General features: G+C 42.1%; 1 protein-coding gene across 3 annotated transcripts in view; it reads left to right on the top strand.

Annotated features, from left to right (window-relative positions):
* Positions 1 to 19,448, top strand: part of stxbp5l (syntaxin binding protein 5L) — a 140,847-nt gene extending 121,399 nt beyond the window's left edge. For all 3 annotated transcript variants that reach the window (XM_086219784.1, XM_086219783.1, XM_086219785.1), the window contains 7 exons: positions 9,206 to 9,307; positions 10,444 to 10,683; positions 13,632 to 13,995; positions 14,679 to 14,844; positions 15,771 to 15,882; positions 15,983 to 16,203; positions 16,493 to 19,448. In XM_086219784.1, the coding sequence (XP_086075910.1) occupies positions 9,206 to 9,307; positions 10,444 to 10,683; positions 13,632 to 13,995; positions 14,679 to 14,844; positions 15,771 to 15,882; positions 15,983 to 16,203; positions 16,493 to 16,534 (1,247 nt within the window). In that variant the 3' untranslated portion in view covers positions 16,535 to 19,448. The remainder of the gene's footprint in view (positions 1 to 9,205; positions 9,308 to 10,443; positions 10,684 to 13,631; positions 13,996 to 14,678; positions 14,845 to 15,770; positions 15,883 to 15,982; positions 16,204 to 16,492) is intronic.
* Positions 19,449 to 19,706: the final 258 nt, after the last annotated feature.

The raw sequence follows: 19,706 nt of genomic DNA, 5'->3' as shown, positions 1-19,706 counted from the left end.
CTCCGCAGAAACCAAAATGTCAAAATGTGGTTCCATGCATCAGCGCGCAACCTCAAGAAGGCTTGAACATGAGAGTGTTAATTTTCTGTTAAATAATTATAATCTGAAAACTCCTGTTGAATTTCAGCTGGTCAATTGTCGCATTAGGAAAAAAAACTACCCCCCCCCCCCCAGCAAATCTTTAAAAAATACGCAAAAATGTCAGCCTGCAGGAAAACCACAGTGCCTTTATCACCTTGTGTAGGTCACTGGATCACGAGGGTTTGTCCTTTAAAACTGACATGAATAGAAGCATCTCTAATTTATCTTTCTAAGAACAGGAAGTTCGGAGTCGTCTGTCTAATGGCCACTCCTTTGCCATTAGGAGTGCCGATCAAGGAGAGGTGGTGGTGAATCCGAATAAGGAAGCTAATAAAACTGAAATTTTATACCGTCTTGATCACAGTGAGTCGCTTAAACCCCCCAAGCTACGATCCAACTCTTCAACTGGTTCACCAGAACTTAGTTAAGCTATGGATTATTAGTTGATATCAGAAAAAAAAGAATTTAATACTCTGTGGAAGTGGCACCCAATTGATCTGCTTTAATTCTATGAACATGCTTTTTTTTTTTATTATGATGAATAATATATGGAATGGAACTACCTCTGATTTAAGAGATCCTAAAACCCTCCACCAGAGTTTGAAAAACTTGACCTCATTTTCCTCCTCCTGCTTGCAAACTCACAAACATTTTGCTAACAACAGGATATCAGCTTCCATCTTACCTTAAGAACAACACGCCATCTATTCAGGATGTACAGCTCACCCCTCGGACCGTGGGAGCCTCTAATGTTCCCCACATGGAGGGTTTAGGAACTCTGAGAGAGAACCAGACACCACCTACTGCGTTTTTGTTTGAACTCACACAGCTGGTACTCAATAATGTCGTCCACGTCTTCGAATAAAACGACACTGAAGTACAGCGATGAGGAACAAAGAGATACAAAGGTGGGATATTTTTGCAATATTTTATCCAGTGTCCTTTTCGTTGAAGAGGGTATTGAAATGTGTCCATTGATGATTACGAACCCAGCAGAAGAGACATGCTGGTCAGGGCTGATTGTTAAGACTTCCCCTCACCGTTTCATGTTCAACCCGCCAGACGAAAATTATCATCTGGCGGGTTCATCAGACTAAAACGTGGTTTATCTGCTGACGTGTCTCTGTGGGCTGGTCTATGTTTGGCAAAACTAAACTGGGGTTAAAAATTAGGATTTCTGTTGGTAGTTTATGCAGTAGAAATGAAGAATCCCCAGTGGCCTGACATTTTTATTGAGTTGGCAACGGTGTGTGTTCAGTCTAATTCCAGAGCACGGAGACGGTGCAGAGAGAGAAGCAGCATAGATTCATCCATTACACAGTGAAATCCAAAGTAGTATAAAAGAACTCCTATTATTACATTTATGTTTTAAACAAAACAAATTGATTTGTTCCCAATTAATTGATTCCATGATGCCATATTGGTGTGTAGGGCTGTAATCTCCCAGTCGACTGGTCGATTTATTAGTCGATACGTTCTGGCTCGACCAAAATTCTGATTGGTCGATTTTTTGCCACGTTAATTTCATCAGGCGGAAAGTACCAAAAGCACCCCCGTTTCATAGATAACAATCTATCTTTGAACACCCCCTTGTTTTTGCTATTTTGGACTCGCCCGACCCGCTAGACACAGACAGACTGAAGAACACTAGGCCAGTGTCTGGTGGTTTGATGAATGTATATTTAGTTTTGACGGTTTCATTTAAAGTCAGTCCTCGTCCACCATGTCAAAGACATGTGCAGCGTGGCAGCATTTCATGAAAATAGATAATGGGAAAAAGTCGAATGCAAAGTTTGCAAACAACAGTTTTCATGTCACAGCTCCACCACAAACACGACGGCGTATCACCTAGAAACGGTGAGCTAACGTGTCCACCTTAGGTTGCCCCGTCAGTTTTGAGTGTATGAACATATCATATATAATATATAATATATATTATCACATATATCATATGTAATATAACATTGATATTTCAATGTTTTAGTCTAATAATTGTTTTGTTGTAATTGTAAAAATTCTTACCGTGGACTGGCCTTTTGTGTTTAAGAGTAAAGTTTTAATTTAAAAGTCTGTTTGTGTCTCAGCTGCGATGCTGAGCTCCTCTGTTCAGTCTCGCTCTGTGCGCAGGACAAATGATAGCGTCGGTCAATTATGATGACGTGACAAAAACAATTGTCTAAATATTCCTCAACAGGTTTTGTGCTGACAGTTGACACAGTAGAGTTTTCAGATATAAAATTATTCGAATTTTAGTCGAAATTTTCAGTCGACCAAGAATTTCTTTGGATGATTACAGCCCGAATGGTGTGGCATTAAAGAGAGGGAGTGTGATGACGCTGATGATGACTAATAGCTGGCACATTTGGTTGTTTGCCCACAATGAACTGAAGATCTATAATTCATGAGAGCAGGTATTTATGGCACATAAGTTCACTTCCCATACATTTGTGGCCACACATTATAATGACCTTGTTTCACCAATTATTAATTCATTTTTATAAGATATTGATCCTCATGATATACTGTAGTATCGTGTTCAAATGATTTAGTAAATCCTCACCTTGTGTGTGTGTGTGTGTGTGTGTGTGTGTGTGTGTGTGTGTGTGTGTGAGAGAGAGTCACCAGAGGGGATCTGAATGTAAGTTTCACCACAACACCTTCAGACAACTGCAATCCAAGGGACATGTTCCATTTTTTTAATGATTATGGAAAGTATTATCAACTTAAAAATGATCATCTCCCCAATGTGTGATACTTTTTAATACCTCAAGGATTCATTTAGAGACGTACACCATTATTTCTTACATGTTGGGGAAGAACACCAACAATCTGTACATGGTTTATTTCATATAAACATAGAAACACTTTTGTTTTTCCTCACGCAGTCGCACAGTGACCTCAACACGCACACGTTTGGCTGGTCTTTTATTATTTAGTGGACTGCAGGTTGTGCTCAGTTTACACTCTGGCATTTTGACATCTCATCTCATTAATGAAGATTTGTTTTTCTCTAATTTAACGCCTTTTATTGATAGCCTTACTCTGACCTGCATCCGGTGTGTATGTGTGGGAATAGAATGTTCATGTGTGTTTGCGGATGGATAAATGGATGTCTGTGTGTCGAGTCTCAGCAGTGCATTTCAGTGTTATGTTAAAGCAGCAGTCGCTCATGTTTTCAGCTTGTTGCTTGCTTTATTTTACCACTGTTCCCTTGAACAGTGACAAAACAACATGCTATCATGTGTGAACTCGGCGAAAACCCGAAACCATGTGATTTACACACACTGAGCTGAGAAATTGCATGGAGCATTGGCCTAAATTCTACATGAACATTTAATTACAGTCTAAGTTGCTCTCAGTCTGCTGACACCAGTCAAGACTCTCAGGAGCAACAGCAAAGCATCCATTCATTCGGAATAAACAAAATCCTCTCGCTTTCATCTTAACAAGAGTCTTCACATTCTCTTGTCATGTTTTTAATTCTCCTCTCTGCGCTCTCAGCTAGATAATCTCTTTAGGTGACAAAAGGCACTGCTAAATATCATGGTATTATGGTGGGGCACTTTCAGTCTCTGCAGTGCAGTGGTTGGTGATCTTCTCTGAGGAGGGGGATGGAACAGCAAATTCTCTAGTGTCTCGTGAAGTCCGTGAAAATTACTTTTCTGTTTGCCATCCAGTTATCAGCTAAAACTCTAAATTTTGGTTTGGAAAATGTCGATGGGTTGCAATATTCATTTCAGCCGATACGTTTCATTTCTGTTTATGCTTTGTGTACCTTTACGTGGTTAAAGCCTGCTCAATATAATTGGTAAATCAGAAGACTTCCGCACCGTAAATGCAAAATCTGCCTGTTTGTTCTCGCTTGGGTATCTGCGAAGGCTTTGGGGAAGTTTACTCATCGCATAACACCGGGCCATCACACGATGATATAGATAGATATCTAAAACATAATCTTTCCAACTTGAAACTGATAGCATCTCTAACGCTGTGTTGCTCCCACATTGTGCCGATGCATCTTTAAACTCTTTAGACGTATCAGTAAAGCTTTGGCTGCATGCCACTCAATCATGCTCTGGACTGTATGTGCTTTCTAGTCTGGCCTCTGTCAGATCAACAGAATGTCTCGGTCAGGTCATGAGAGGCTAATCCCTCCAGAGGAGGGTCAAATCTCACAGTTTCTGAAATGTCACAGTAAGCCACCCTCCTGGAAGTACATGTGACAAAAAGTAATGCGAGGTTTTGAAATGTTGACAGACGAAAGAGCAATCATGTTCTTTTCGCATCAAAAGCAAGAATACATTTGAACCCCGTGTTGGAGGTTTTTTTTTTAAGAGCAAGAACACATTTTATTCTGTTCTGCAGTGCAAAAATATCAAATAATCCAAAATATTTAGGTACCTTTCACTGAGTTACAATTGACCTCTCCACATAAATTCTACAATTAGATTCAGGCTGCCATCTTCAGTGACTTCATTATACAGTAAGCTGGAGCAGAGAGGGAGGCAGTTTTATTAGCATAAGCTGAATGTTTTATGAAAGCCACCATCGCGGCTACAGTTGCATCTCCAACCAAACTCATACAAACGCAGTCACTCTTTTCCACAGTTGATTTAATACATCAGTAACCTCTGAAAATAGCCATAAGAGACAGTCTTATTGAGTCATTTAACATAAAAGCCTGGATCAGAAGGTAGCAGCTTGACGTTAAAACTAAGAGACAGGAAATCCTCAGACTGCAAGACCTCAAACGAAGCCCAGAGAAAACATGAATTTCACTGGTGTTCCTCAAGTTGCAACATGGCAACATGTCCACCTGTAGGGAAGAACCTTAAATAGGCTGCAGGAAATGAGTCTGTAACTGTGGATCATAAACATTATATCACCCTATAGTTTAGTGCTATTTTGCATCATTATGGCCATGCTGCTCTTGACAGTGATATTCCTGATTGCTGGCAACGTGATGAGAGGAGTTGCCATCAGCTTGAGTGGAGCTGAGACGGGCCAGTTAAACTGCTGCAACTTCTCCTGCAACTGTTTTGTCTGGTCATGAATCTTTGGTGTGAACCTGACTTTAAAGGCAAAGTTTAAAAAAAAAGAAGAAGAAGAAGTTATTTTCAGAAATTCAAGCAGAGTCCCGAAAATTCCCGTCTGACATTAAAGAACCACAATGTCATCATGGATCAGAGGGATTATGACCCCACCTCTGAGTGGGAAAAGGGCGCAGGGCTTTTGAAATAAAACTATCGACTGTGGTTATTTTCTTAGCTGGTTTAAAGTTATGTTATATAAACTGCCACAATGTGAATTTCTCTTCAGGGGAAAAATGAGTCCTGAAAGTGTGTATTCACTGGAAGAACCTGTACATTTCTAAAATATTACTATTCTATAAGCAAATTTGCTGGTGCTGAAAATGTCAGAGTAAAAGTTCAAAGTATCCTTTTGGGGCATTTTTAACTTTCAGTATTCATCAAATCAGCATTAAACTGAGAGGGAGTTTCATACGAGAATATTTCAAAACAGAATGTGATTCTGAAAAACATGTGTTTTCCTAACAAATATTGAAATGAAGCAGGAATTTTCTCTGTTAAAAGAGATGCTAGAAATGTTCCTGAGTCAGTGTGGAACTGATGTAGTCTAGATCTTCTTCAGTTTCTGAACGGTCTCGGTTCTGGTCTGGCCAAGTGTTAAACCCACTCAACACAATTTCCTGTGCATTTTTTGCTAAAGTATTATAGCAGATTATCCTAATGTTGGAGGGTACGTTTGAGGGTATCATTTTGACCATATTTAATGTTTGTTTGTTTGTTTTGTTTTTCTGGGAACCGGACAAATGTCATTGCAATTGTCAGGCTAAACTGTAGGAGTTCTGTGTAGCAAATTACAATCTTCAATTGAACAAACTACATCATCGAATGAATATGTTGAGTAGGAGTACAGTTACCGACTTGCAAAGAGACCTGTACAATTACAACGACTCCACCCCCTTCAAAAAAATACACGTAGCTGCATCATTGTGAGGAGTCGGGACTTCATTTTAACATGACTGCAAAAAATAACCTGAGTGATTCGCTAAGTGATGTAGATGTAACTGGCTCCAGTCATACTGATATTAACTCTTCCAGTGTCACTAGTGGATTTCATTTACTTGCTGTATTTGTATTTTGCGTTTTTCAGTTACAGTTATTCTGTTGCTCTTACATATTTTTGCACAACCGTGTGTTTTTTTTACACAGCGCGGCCCTGCCGACTAATTTCACGAAGAGACGGAAATAAACAGTGTATAGGGTGAAAAATTAAGGACAGGCAGAGTCTGCCATTGCTTTTATGAGTGTTTATGATGAGCGAACAGACTATTACATATTCTCTATCTATTGCCTGCCTTTAGCACTGTTGTTTATGAGTTGCACTGCTTTACCACAGTGAAGAGCCAGCAGGATCACTGGAATAATTGAAGGTCAACAAGCGGTGCTGGAGAGGAGGCTGATGTTAATGAGGTCTGCCTGCCAGCCGAGAAGACAGAGGAGGGAAATAGCAGGGGAAGCCAGGCTCACTGTACAGTGTACATCGCCATACCTCCCATCTCAGTTCCACAGCGCAACTATCAAATATTGAAGACATAATTGTAAGATAGAGTGGAAGCGGCCACAAAGCTGTTAGGGAGAGATGTGCGTGGTAATCACAGGGGGAGGGACTGATGTTGGCTTCCCCTCGGTGTAAACTCAAAAACAATACTTGACCCTAAAAGGGTTGTTTTTTTGTTTTTTTTTTAATTCAAGTACTCACAAGGAAGTCTCTTGAGATCACAAACTTTTTTTTTTCTCTGCTGTATCACTTCTTTGCAGAAAGAGCCAGCCACGTTCCTGTATATTTAGCCTGAAGCTAATGATGACTAACGTGACAGTTTTAAAAACAAAGCCGCTCAAAAACATCCGTTCACTAACCCTCAAGCACGTCAATGATATAGTCAAGCATTCTGTATCCAGCTGTTTAAACTGAGTATGACACAAACACCTTGATTTCTGAACCGAAGCTTGTTTGTTGCTCGAATCAAAGTATTTCTGGATTACTGAGTATACGGCTGGTGAATGCAGATGTGGATTATACCAGATGTTGCACATAAGAGGTTGTAAATGACACTTGCGGACAGTTTTGCTGTTGTTTTGTTGCTGTACCTGCTGTTACCTGTCAATTGCCAGTAGCTTCAAGTAAAATATACGTTACTGGCTCCTTCTACAATCTGGAGTCAAAGAAGAGGAGGGGGAAAAAAATTGTCTTTGTTAGCGCAAGTTTCTTATTTCAGAATACTTGTAAGGCGAAATACAATTTTTAGGTGAAGTATCACTTTAAAAGTATTAAGGATAAATCGCACGATATATAGTGGTCAAAAATAAAACATGCAGTACTAAAATATAAAGTAGTATAATAGCAGCGAGTCGAGGTGACTCAGTGCCTACCTGCCCAGATGCAGAAGAGGCCTTCAAAAGACGGTGAGCACCCACACACCTGCGTACCTCCATCCACGCCTGACTGCACCATGAAAGTGAGCGAGATCTTAGGTGAGATGTTCCTGTTGGATCTCTCATTTTGTTCTATTTTGAGGTCAGTGGTTCCAAATTAAAAGCATTCATTTAGATTCATGAAAATCAATCATACACGTATAGGTTTTACATCAAAACTGGTTTATAGAAGTGAAGGTGAAGAGTGTGTGGGTGTATGTCTTCGTCTCCCTGTGAGAGAGAGAGTGAGAGAGGGTGCGTGTCGGTCTATTGCACCACTTCACAGTCCCTTATCACCTCCCTGACACTGCCTCACCTGTCTCCAGCTCACTGTATGGGCCCCAAGGGTCCTTGTGTCCTGTCAGGGTACCACTGTGCCTGACTTTCATTAGCCAGCACCCCACCGGCTCTGTCACACAGCGTAAACACACCCCAGTGACACATGGCAAAGCAGAGCTGCTGCTAGCAAGACTCACAGGGGGGAAAGGCTATCTTGTCTTTCTGGCTGCCAGCAGCATCACTGCTGTGTTGCCATGCATTTGGGCTCTAAATTCACTGATAGTGCCTCAGTAGTTTGGTACACCAGGATTGCTGTTCTTGCTCAACATTTTTATTCAGGAATTTCTGTCATTTCTATTCTGAATCAGCTCTGTGTTTAAATTTTAGTTCAGTCTTTTACGTGGGTCAGAATCGGCCACACTTAGCTGCACTTAGGAAGGCACAGTTCTACCCTTTCCACTTTGAGCACATATGCAAGTATGCTTGGGTTTCTTAAAATATGTCTAAATGGGTTTCTTATTGCTAGAAGACAGGGAGTAGCCATTTTTTATTTTTCCTGGTGCATCACATGATTAACATACCAATGTAACAGGGAAAGAAAGGTGTTGTCAAAGTAGGATCAGATTTTCATCCCTTGGACTTCTTTGATGCAGTAGAAAGGAGCATGGAGGACAGTGACAGTGTTTCTGTGGTTACTCTTCCAACCCCAGGAACTGTCCTGCTCCAGTCTGTTGTTTTGATACTGATGTCATAGCGCTGCTTGAATGCACACGTGTTGAAGGAGATATGCAAAATTTACAGGCAGACACAAATTTCCACGTTCACCCACGTTTTGTGCTCGTATCAGTGCCAATTGTAGCCTGAGCCAATAAACACCTGTGTCTACTGCGGGGCCGTTTGACCTGGGAGTGACTACTGATCAAACCTGTTCCCATAACAAAACAGAAGCCAGATGTTAGCAGGTGTCTGGTCGGTGGGAAAGGGACAACAGAGTCAGTGTATCTTGCCAACTGAGTTTATCTAAGCAGATGATGCCAAAATGGGTTTGAAAGAAGCATCAAGGTTGTGTGTTCACCTGATATAGAGACCACCAGCCGCCAGTTTCACTCTCCATATCTGACTCTGTATATATTTGAAGTGATCTCACCACACTCAGTTCCAACTTTCTTTTTTTTCCCTTTCTCTCATTCTCTGGTACTGCTGTTCATCTGTCCGTCTTTAATGTTTCTTTGCTGGATGGCTGCACTTGTTTGTTTATGTTTGTGCGTGTGTGGGTTGTTGGGGGCATTTGGGGTGGGGGTTGTGGGGGTAATTTGTCCTCTGGGATTCATGTTGTGGGGAATGGTTAGGTTATGCATCCAGGAGGGCAATGCTTCAGCAGTTACACGGAGTCACTATGTACTCTCACGACGAGCACCTCACCACCGCCCCCTACTGCTGGAGCGACAGAGGTAAGGGGGCTTCGGCCACATATCCTTCACCTACTGTCCTGCTGATGAGTCAACGTGCGTACGTCAGTTTGTCAGTCCGTCATGTGGCCCTGTTTCATCAACATGCCTAGACGTGCTTGTCCTGCGGATTAGGATGATGCAGGGTCGTTCTCTCAGTGTTTTTCAGGCATTTTGACATACCAGAGCCTCCAAACAGCCCCCATCAGCAGCAGCAGATGTAGGAGTTTTTTTGTTTGTTTGTTTGCTTGTGTGGATTTTCACCCAGAAATGTTCCTGGGAATGGCACATCTGTCAAAATCCAGCTCATTTTAGCCTGTTACGTGTCCACCAGGTTGTGCACCCATCTGTACTTGTTGTTACATAAAGTCTGCACTCCATAGGCTGTGAATGCAGTACCGCACACTGCCGAGCTCTGAATAATTCAGAAATGCTGCAATACAGAAATACTTCCATGATGGACGCTTTAAGTACACAAAGGAGGGCCTAAATGGGTAGCACTCAAAAGAGAGTTAAAGCCTGTGAGCGTGTGTGTGTGTGTGTGTGTGTGTGTGTGTGTGTGTGTGTGTGTATCGACTTGGCTTGGTGTGTGTGTGTCTGTGTGTATCGACTTGGCGTGTGTGTGTGTGTCACAGTATGCCATATCTCACGGTGTCACCAGGTTGCACTCAGAAGTGAGTGAAAATCAGTGTGTTCCCTGTAAAAAATAAAAAAATTTAAAAAAAAGACTGAGGAGAGTGTGTTTACGTACAAGCTTTGGTGTTGAAATATGTTTGTAATGACTTTGCCTCTCGGTGTCTGGCCTCTCTTCAGTGGTAACCAGTGTTTTATATCACACACGACCTGCTGATGAACCCTGTTTGACTTTTAGAGTTTGTCTTCCGCTCCCCGCCATTCACTCTCTCTTTACTGTTTTGTTTGAATTTATTGTCGTCATACCTCTATTCTGTCTTCATTGCCCACCATGTTGATGCTCACTTCCACCACTCTTTTATTGTTGCCATAAATTTCTTCCCTCCCACTCTGCTTCACTTTTTCTACTATTTTCTCACCCTCCTTCGTCAATCGCTTCACATCTCTCTCCTCTTGCATTGTTTCTGTGTGTGTCATTCTTTTGTTCTCGACGGCTGCCGCCACAGAGAGTCGTGAAAACTCCTTCAGCCGCTCACGCAGTTCCAGTGTGTCCAGCATCGACCGGGACACAAAAGAGGCAATCACCACACTGCAGTTTGGAGAGTCCTATGGGCGAAAGACCGACGCCCTGCCCACCCCGTGTCTGTGGGTAGGCACCAGCTTAGGTTTGATCTTAATCATCCCGATGTCCATTCCCACCGACCAAGAGGACAGGATGGAGGAGCCCGTCACCATCGGCCCCTGCGGTAAGTTCACAAAGGTCACGAACTTTAGAGGTTCTCAGTCACCTTGCCCATAATTGTGCTCAGATTTCATGACAAGAAGTAGATTTTGTGATCCTCCCAGTTCTCAGTGATTTATGAGTCCAACATTACCACAAATGACCAAAAGTACTGGATGAATAACAGACAAACTAGGAAATACTCCACCAAGAAGGCTGCACATACACAGAATATGAACAGTTTAATCCCGGTCAGGTCATACATTTTCTTCCCGGTCACCGGTCCAGTATATTTGCCAATTAAAGGAACACACCAACTTCTTTGAATACATGCATACTTGTCATCCTCCAAAGAGCCAGAGAAGACGAAAGACAACATTCTCTCCTCAGTGCTGCCTTAGGTAGCTGAGACCAGCTGACTGCTAGTTAGCTTAGCGCAGTGAATAATAGTGAAAGGGCTGTGTAGCATAGCTGCATCAAAGCTCATAAAATGTACTCTCTTACTTTGTTAATTAAATTGTGAGATATTGCTGCTGTCCTGACTGGACACAGTGATTTGAGGCAACACCTAAACCCTCAGACTGCTGTTGCTCATCGTGGCTGACTTTGGTAGAGAGGATAAGGAGGATTACTGCCGGACGAAATTAGTTACTCGAACCATAGTACCAGCTTTTTGTAAACTGAGCAGGCAAGACAAAGGTATGCTTACCTTCCCATCCACTATCAAACATTGTGCTAAGCTAACTAGCGGTCACCTACAGGCCTCAGCTCATTATAAAGCTCATACAGAGGAGAGAACTGTATCCATCTTCTTGTTGTCTTCTTGATTTCCCAAAAAGTTGCTGTGTTTCTTTGAAATACATCACCTCCACTAATGTCATAAAAACATACTCAATCTTTTCAGACTATTCAATCAAAAATGGGTCCATTAATTTTTGAGATATCCTGCTGACAAAGAGCTCCATTATTACCTCCATGGCAGATGTAACAAAGGATAATGAAGATAATTTTCACCCCAATTTTGAAACTATACAAGCGAGCCAAGACCTTTTCAAATTAATATCACTCTGTTTAGAGTGAAACTGTTTAGTTGAGGAAGTTCTGCTCACCTGTGGCTTTGAAGCCACAGCTATGTTTGATGTTCCACGTGACAAACAAAAAGCTTAACGCTTTTTCTCCTTGTATTGCTTGCTTAAAATATCCAGACTATATAGGTTAAAGCTTTTATCAGCGTTGTATTGGATTGGAAATGTCATATGTTTCCATACACACAAGCAAACCTGTCAAAACACAAATTGTGGAACACGTTTGAGACAAAAGGCAAGAAGCTGTCACGAGAGACCGAGTCATTGTGTCTCTTAATCCTCCACTGTAAGACGGCACTAGAAGCTGTGAGCACAATATTCATATTTCATCATCTTATAAATATGAAATGATGCATGCTTCAGAGAACACTTGCTTCCATATACACCCACAGGTACATTATCATTTATTTGAAGTCCAAGTGGGTCCAGTAGTCACTCTAAGGCTAGTTCCTGAGGAGAACATCTGCCTCCTGAGCTTCCCACATCTGTCATTTGAAGAATCTGGAAGTGTTGTCTTGAGAGCAATGAGATTAAAGCGAAACAGTAACATTGCCCAAAGATGCTAGAACACTCATTTGAAACAAAGTTAAAGAAATCTAGAGTCTCCTGTGGCTCTCCTTGGCGATTTCCCACCACACAGAAAATCATTGTCATGGAAGACTTTTATTTTTTGGCTTCCTTCTCTACTCCCAAGCATAGATTTTGCTGCCACGTTGTGTTAGCCAAAGAAAGCTGAGCCATTCAAACATGCATTAACAGTTGAGAGGCCCTGCTGTGTGAGGGAAAAGGTCTCCTCCTCTGAGTAAAAACAAGTGCAGATTCTAACGCCCAGCTCTTTGAAGCCTCCGTTTTTCTTTTGAGGCTAAACGCAGAAGAAGCGAGCTTATCGCTGAAAGGTCACAGGTTTGGTGGCAGGGAAAAACCTGCAAACATACAGCAAGTGTGAGTCTTCAAAGTCAGTTACCTGTGGTTAGGGGATGATTTCTCACATAGTCTTGGACAAAAATGTCAGCTAAAATATATTTACTGGAGGTCCATAATCGTAAACCTGTGATTCATCGTGAGTTATACCCTCGGGAATGCCGGCCTGGTCTGCTCATACGTGGTCAAACCTTAATTTATAAGGTAATGCTTGGTCTGCTCCCACGCTACCTGTATGTTTTACTCACACTGAAAAGTGTTGGACAGCATTCATTGTGCTGTCAGGGATTGTTTATGCTCTCTGTCCCAAACTCCCGGACAGAAACTGAGAAAAGGGCTTTTGGGTATTTTGCACTTTCAGTGTGGAATTTTCTGCAGAGTGACTCCAAACTCAAGGAACTCATTTACTGCTTCGAAATAATAAAACTTCCAAGTAGATCCCGTAGGATGTTTTCTGCGTGCCTGGTTGTAGGAAGTTCTCTTGTATTGTTAATTTCAGTGGTTGCAAGTTGTATTTTGTCTGTATTTTTTGTCTATATTTTGTCTCTGTCTGTCTCTCTTTTGCAACTTTGTGTTTTTGCTTCAGACTGTCTGGCCAGGTCGGCCTTGAAAAAGAGAGATTCTTAGTCTTTGCCAATGTATTTCTTAGACAGCCGTAGATAACAGCTCATACAAGAGAATATGTAAAGGTTGTTTCCGTACATTGATAGACCAAACCTGAAACCTCTCAATTTGACACGTGAACTTCAGTGATTACGGGGTGCTGCTGAGCTGTCATGACGCTCTCAGCCTGGCAAACAAACAGGGTGCTTACATAAGATCTGCATGCAGATGTTTTGAGGATTTGCACGAGTGTTTGCTTCAAGCACCTTCTGGACACATGATTATGTTCTGCAAATGTCCAAATGTTATTTTTCATTTTCATGCGTTCCTTCTTCCCTCTGTTGACTCCTCCAAACACTCCCAGGCACGGTCCTGATGCTGAAGGGGTCTGTGTTGCGCTTTGGCTTCTTGGACTGCATGGGGGCACACATTCAAAGCCCCTACGAGGTTTGGCGAGACCTCAACGCCCCGGAGGACCCTGACCGACCACGGAGGCGCAAGCTGGTTCACTTTTCACCCTCATCCTCCCAGGACGCCTGCGGAGAGGGACATCTGGCGTTGGTGTGCTCTGAGAGGCAGGCCAAAGTATTCTTGATGCCCTCGCAGTCTTGTCTTTTTGTCCACAACATCACAGAGTCGTCCTTCGTACTTCGAGCCGACGTGGTCTCGGTGTGTAACAGTGTGTGCCTGGCTTGTTTCTGCGCTAACGGACACGTCATGACGCTCAGGTATGAACTCCAACGCTCAGCAGTCCCAAAGGTTATTTGTGTAATCTGGAAGGGAAGGAGAAGAGCTGGTAGTGTTTTGATGATTTCAACATGGTAGCTGTTACTGTTTTCATATATTTGCATCATCATGGTCTGTATAAGGCTCATCATAAGGTACAATATTTGCATGTTTAATGATATAATGATAAATAACCGAAATGAAGATGGACCTGTCCTTTAAATGTCGGCGACTCCGAACCTAAACATCCTCAGATGTGGTTTTCTGAGGTCTATTTGGGGGTTTAGCACCACAGAAAGAAGTTTTATTCTAAAAAGGTGCCTCCAACTCCTCCACATGTTCACATACAATTGTGCTTAACATCATCCATCATATGAGCATTCATTATCTGGTACAACATAACATGTATAGTTTTAATTTCAATTTTTCACTTATGCGATGCTCTTTGTTTTATTCTTATTGTTCGTTATAATTTGACCAACAAAATTCCATCTTTATCTGCACAAACATTACAGTGTTTGGAATATTTTTGTTGCCGTTTGTTCATTTCTAACTTCAGTTCATTTAGATTGACGGAAGTCGATGTGATAAATAGTGCCCAGATTCCCAGGTTCATCTGTCTTACTCATGCAGCCCAGCACTAACACTGATGTGTGGTGTGTTATTGTTCTCCCTCTGCCCACAGTTTGCCCAGTCTCAGACCGTTGATGGATGTCAATTACCTGCCTCTGACAGACATGCGCATTGCTAGAACCTTTTGCTTCACCAACGGGGGTCAGGCCCTATATCTCAGCTCCCCGACAGAGATCCAGAGAATTACATACAGCCAGGAGATGTATGACAACCTGCAGGTCAGCTGTGTGTGTGTGTGTGTGTGTGTGTGTGTGTGTGTGTGTGTGTGTGTGTGTGTGCGTGTGCGTGTGCGTGTGTGTGTGTGCGCGCGTGCCACTATTTATCTACCGAGACCTGCCATCATACCTCTTCCAGTTTTGCTCTTTGGTTCTATAAAAGGCATCCAAGCATGTATTCATGGTCATATGAAGACGGATCTTATTAGCATTTTGGTTTTGTGGGTTTTGAAGCTCACTGGTGCAGTGTAGAAGCAGCAGGAGCCACAATCCTGGTGCAGCGCTGTGCTGCCACCGAAGGGAAACATCTCATGTGGTTTCAACTCCTCTAGATTGATTGTATGGATGTGATTTTAGAACAAGTGTGTGTGTGTGTGAGTGTGAGTGTATACACATGAGTAAATTTATATTCATAGATGTGTTTATTCCTTCTGAGAGTCATCACTGCACTCTTGCTAATGAGAACAGAAAGCTGTGGAGCTTCTAGCAGGATGCTGCCATACTGCCACCTACTGGTCACCCCTCAGACTAGATTCTGTCCAGGAAATACCTGTGTGAGGTGAATTTAGGACACGTGTTTGTATGGTTTTGTGTCTCAATTAACAGTTTTCACAAAGGTGATGAAAACTGTTGTTGAAAGCTGAGCACCTCGTTGATCATTCTGATCAGGTTAAATTAGTCAAGAATAACTCCCACAAGAGAAAGAGTCTGAAGTTCATTGAAGAGAGGAGCAGATGAGATGTTTCTCTGCTCCATCACAACCATGACAAAATGTTTCTGGGGGTCTAAAACGTCATGGAGGGTTGTAATAAACTTTGTTACTCTTTGGAAGATTGAGATAAAATGAACTAATCCAGAAACAGTTTGTGGTAACAAGATGAGCAACCTTCTGAGGACGCATTCACCTTTCCATTGGTCTTTCATTGTAGGAAATGCTGGGAGAGCTGTTCACCCCCATCGAAACACCAGAGGCCCAGAATAGAGGCTTCCTGAAGGGCTTCTTTGGAGGAAATGCTCATACGTTCGACAGAGAGGAGCTCTGTAAAGATTCCTGCTCTTTTCTCTCCTCTTCCTCATTGAAAATCTCTCACTCTACTGGGTTTGATCCAGCTTGATAAATTGTATCTGATGTTGTCCACAGTCGGTGAGGCAGCAGCTGGCAAGGCGTCCCGGAGTTTGGCTCAGCACATCCCAGGCCAGGCGGGGGTGGAGGGCATGAAGGTGGCAGCCAGCGGAGTGGTGGGTGAGCTGGCCCGGGCTCGCATCGCTCTGGATGAGAGGGGCCAGAGACTCGGCGAGCTGGAGGAGAGAACCGCCCTCATGATGACCAGCGCCGAGTCCTTTTCCAAACATGCTCACGAGGTAAAAACTCAACTTTCACGCTGACTATAAATCACTGCTCAAGAACGAAATGCAGGATAGTCTCTGATATTCTCCTCTGCATGGAAGGCTGTCCCCGCACAAACAAACACACAGCTGATCACATGACCTCCTTGGAAGAAGTAGTGATGATGTACATTAAAATTATCACCATAAATTGAACCTGACATTTAATGGAGGCCTCACGGATTCACTGACGTTTCTGAAGAAACATTCACAGATACACACTCCATCGAGGAACGCTGTGGTGACTGTGACTTTGTGTTTCCAGCTGATGTTGAAGTGCAAGGACAAGAAGTGGTACCAGTTCTAATGGCAGGAGAGACAGTTGAGGCCGGCCGCCCTTCGGATCGCTGAGAGCATTATGCCAGAGCAAGAACCTTCACTCTACAGATGAGAGAGAGAGAGAGATAAAGAGAGAGAGAGAGAGAGAGAGAGAGAGACTGTCTTCACGGCTGAACTGAACTGACTATATGTGCTGTAGTGTCACACAGCTGGAGGATGAGGACCAGAGATGTCCTCGTCTTCAAATGCGGTGAGAGGACAGAAGATAACCTGTTTGTGTGTGTGTGTGTGTGTGTGTGTGTGTGTGTGTGTGTGTGTGTGTGTGTGTGTGTGTGTGTCTGTCTGTTGGGTTTTCAGGACCTCACTGTATAGATACTCAAAAGTTACAAAACCAACAAGAATTGCATGAAACAAAACTGGATGACTACTACAAATATCCAACTGCCATATTAATAGGAAGCAGCATGCTACTTTAACATGAGATACAAATATACTAATTTTTATTTCATAATAATATAAGCCAACAACAGAAACTAAGAAAAACTTTATATTTTTTGAAATATTGACAAAAACTATATATAAAAAGGGAAATGTATACCTGCATTGCTATTAAGCCAAAACTTGTGTTCCTTTCCCTTTTTTTTCTTTTTCAACTTTCTTTCTGTTCATACATCTTTCTTTCTGCGCCTCTGCAAATACGACTTAACACGGTATTAATGCACATGGTTAGCTTTCTTCTACACACACTAAACCAGTACTAAAACTACGTTAATACCAGTTCATGTGGGCTGCACATTGCCAACACAAACCAGACGTATTTAACTCTGCACAGTCCAATCACTCTGATTCAGTTTTTGGCTGCTGCTACTTACAAAGACATGACATGAGGAGGAGATTTCAGGGAGCCGATGGGTTGGAGATGTGTTCGAAGGCTTCTGGACACAGTGGGTTATTATAGTTATGGTGTATCCGACTGACGTGCCATAAAACAAACAAACAAGAAAATGGGTGAATGAACTCTAATATGCTCTCATGTGTGGTAGTCGTCATATGTTACCTGTTGATGGAGGAGGAGTCAAATAAGTCTGTTTTCTTTTCAGCAAAAAAAAAAAATTCCGCGAGGGCAATTTCATGAACGTTTTTTGTTCCTACCTTTCCGCCATTTTTGGTCTTTAGCTGCCTTTGTCGGACGTAATAGTCTAGTGAGCCATGAGGGTGTGTGTGTGAGTGTGTGTGTGTGTGTGAGAGTGAGAAAGAGTGCCACACATATTTAAAAAAAAAAAAAAAAAAGAAACACTACACACACACTCTGCCAAAGCAATCAAAAATGAATGACACCCTCCCATCTCGCTCCAGTTCTTCAAAGTCGTGATTTGTGTGTTTTCAACATTTTTCACTCTCAACCTTCCGTTCACACTTTTGGTGATTGTCTGTTTGATGGCAGAGAGGAGCTGGCGTCACATCCATGTAACCCAACTCCCTTGTGAGTCTTTATCAGTGCGTGGTTCAGAAGTAAACAGTACTCTTTCAGTCATGTGAGTCAGTGACAAAACTCTGTACATGTGTAAAACATTTGGAACAATCTCAACTTGAAGGCAAAATATGTTCCTTTTTTTCATTCAATATTGTTCTTGATGATATCCTCTTGTCGTCGCAGTCCTATATTTGATGGTGACGGCCTCCACAGGAAGGCTCTTGTGTGTTTTCAAAAACAACAAAATGTTTCATGATACATGGTCGTGTATCATATTGTGATTGTGTTGTACGTGTCAGTGGGGTTGCAGTGCGACACACGGGCTAAGACGAGGATATTTTGTACTTGTGTATTTGTCTGTACTTTGAAATTGATCTGAAAAACTACAGAGGATTATTGGTATCTCACACATCGGGCCTTCATGCACACACACACACACACACACACATATCAACACACATTAAAGCGTTGTGCCTTGATTGTGTTGATGTTATTCCCATATTAAATATGCACAGGCACTCAAAGCTGAAAAAAACCCACACAAAACGTGTGAATCTCTTTGCAGTCACTTCTGCCTTCTTCCTGTCAGGCTGCAGAGACCCCCTTTGTTTCCACCAAACTATAAATCACCTGTAATCCAAAAAGTGAACTACCAAGATTTTAGGATTTACATGTCATTTCATCCAATAAGGTGAATAAAAAAAACTCTGTACCGTGAATGAGGTTTGTGTTCTGTGCAGTTCTTTCAATGGCAGAGAAAACTCACTTTAAAAAAAAGAAAAAAACAACAACAATGAAATGACTTCCACTGACAGGGTGTTTTGTTAGTATGTTTTTGTTTTTTTCATATATTAAATGTACATTTCAATCTTGGGAGAAACGTGAAACAAAACAAAACAAAACAAAACCAACAAAAATAGACATTTGTGGGGTATTTTTCTCTGTGTATGTTGTACCTGTTACTGCTGGTACTCTATCTGCTATTCTGGCTCTGTCTAATCACTGGAACACTGTATCCTAAAAAGCATTTCTCTGGTTTTCTCAATGATGGCAGCAAAGTTTGTCTTATTTCAATGGATTCTACCACCTTTTGTTCTTCTTGGTATTATACTAGTGTAATAGAGACTACTTGACAAAAGAAACCTGAAAATATGTTGATGCAAACTGAAATAAACATGGATTGATGTACACGGTTGTTTCACTGGTGGAATGGAGTCGTTCCTCCTGAGTGGACGGACAGCGTTGTGTGCTTTGGCATTCATTGATTATTTTGGTGTGTATTTCAGTCAGCAGCCTTGCAAGGCCACCGTGGTTCACGTTTTTTCCCTTTGTCAATGTTCTCACGAAAAAGCAAAGTCGCCGAATTATTTGCTCTCAAGAGAATTCACTGGGTTACAGCTCAGCTATGTTCCAAATGTGCACATTTCACTTACAAGCCCAGAAGTGGAAGAAATGCATCACAACTGGACACTTGAATGCTTACACGTTGTCACTCCTGGTTTCATGCGTGTCAAGTGAACCCTTCATAATTACATTCATATGAAGGAAATACAGTGCTGAGATCACGCTGAGTTTTCCATAAGCGAATACTGCCCCCAAGTGGCCAAAGTATCCTGCAGTCTCAGGCGTAGAGCTTCAACTCCGTCAGATACTTCACCTGTAACCACCCAAAAACTGAAGTCCAGGATTTGACTGCACCCATCTTCAAAAGACCAGCCGTGAAGAA

This window comes from Aulostomus chinensis, chromosome 12, assembly GCF_037954235.1.
Source record: "Aulostomus chinensis isolate RoL2024-O1b breed Wild chromosome 12, RoL_Achi_v1.0, whole genome shotgun sequence".
Taxonomy (NCBI): Eukaryota; Metazoa; Chordata; class Actinopteri; order Syngnathiformes; family Aulostomidae; genus Aulostomus; species Aulostomus chinensis.
The sequence above is the reverse complement of the archived record's forward strand: the minus strand, read 5'-3'. Positions and strand labels throughout refer to the sequence as shown.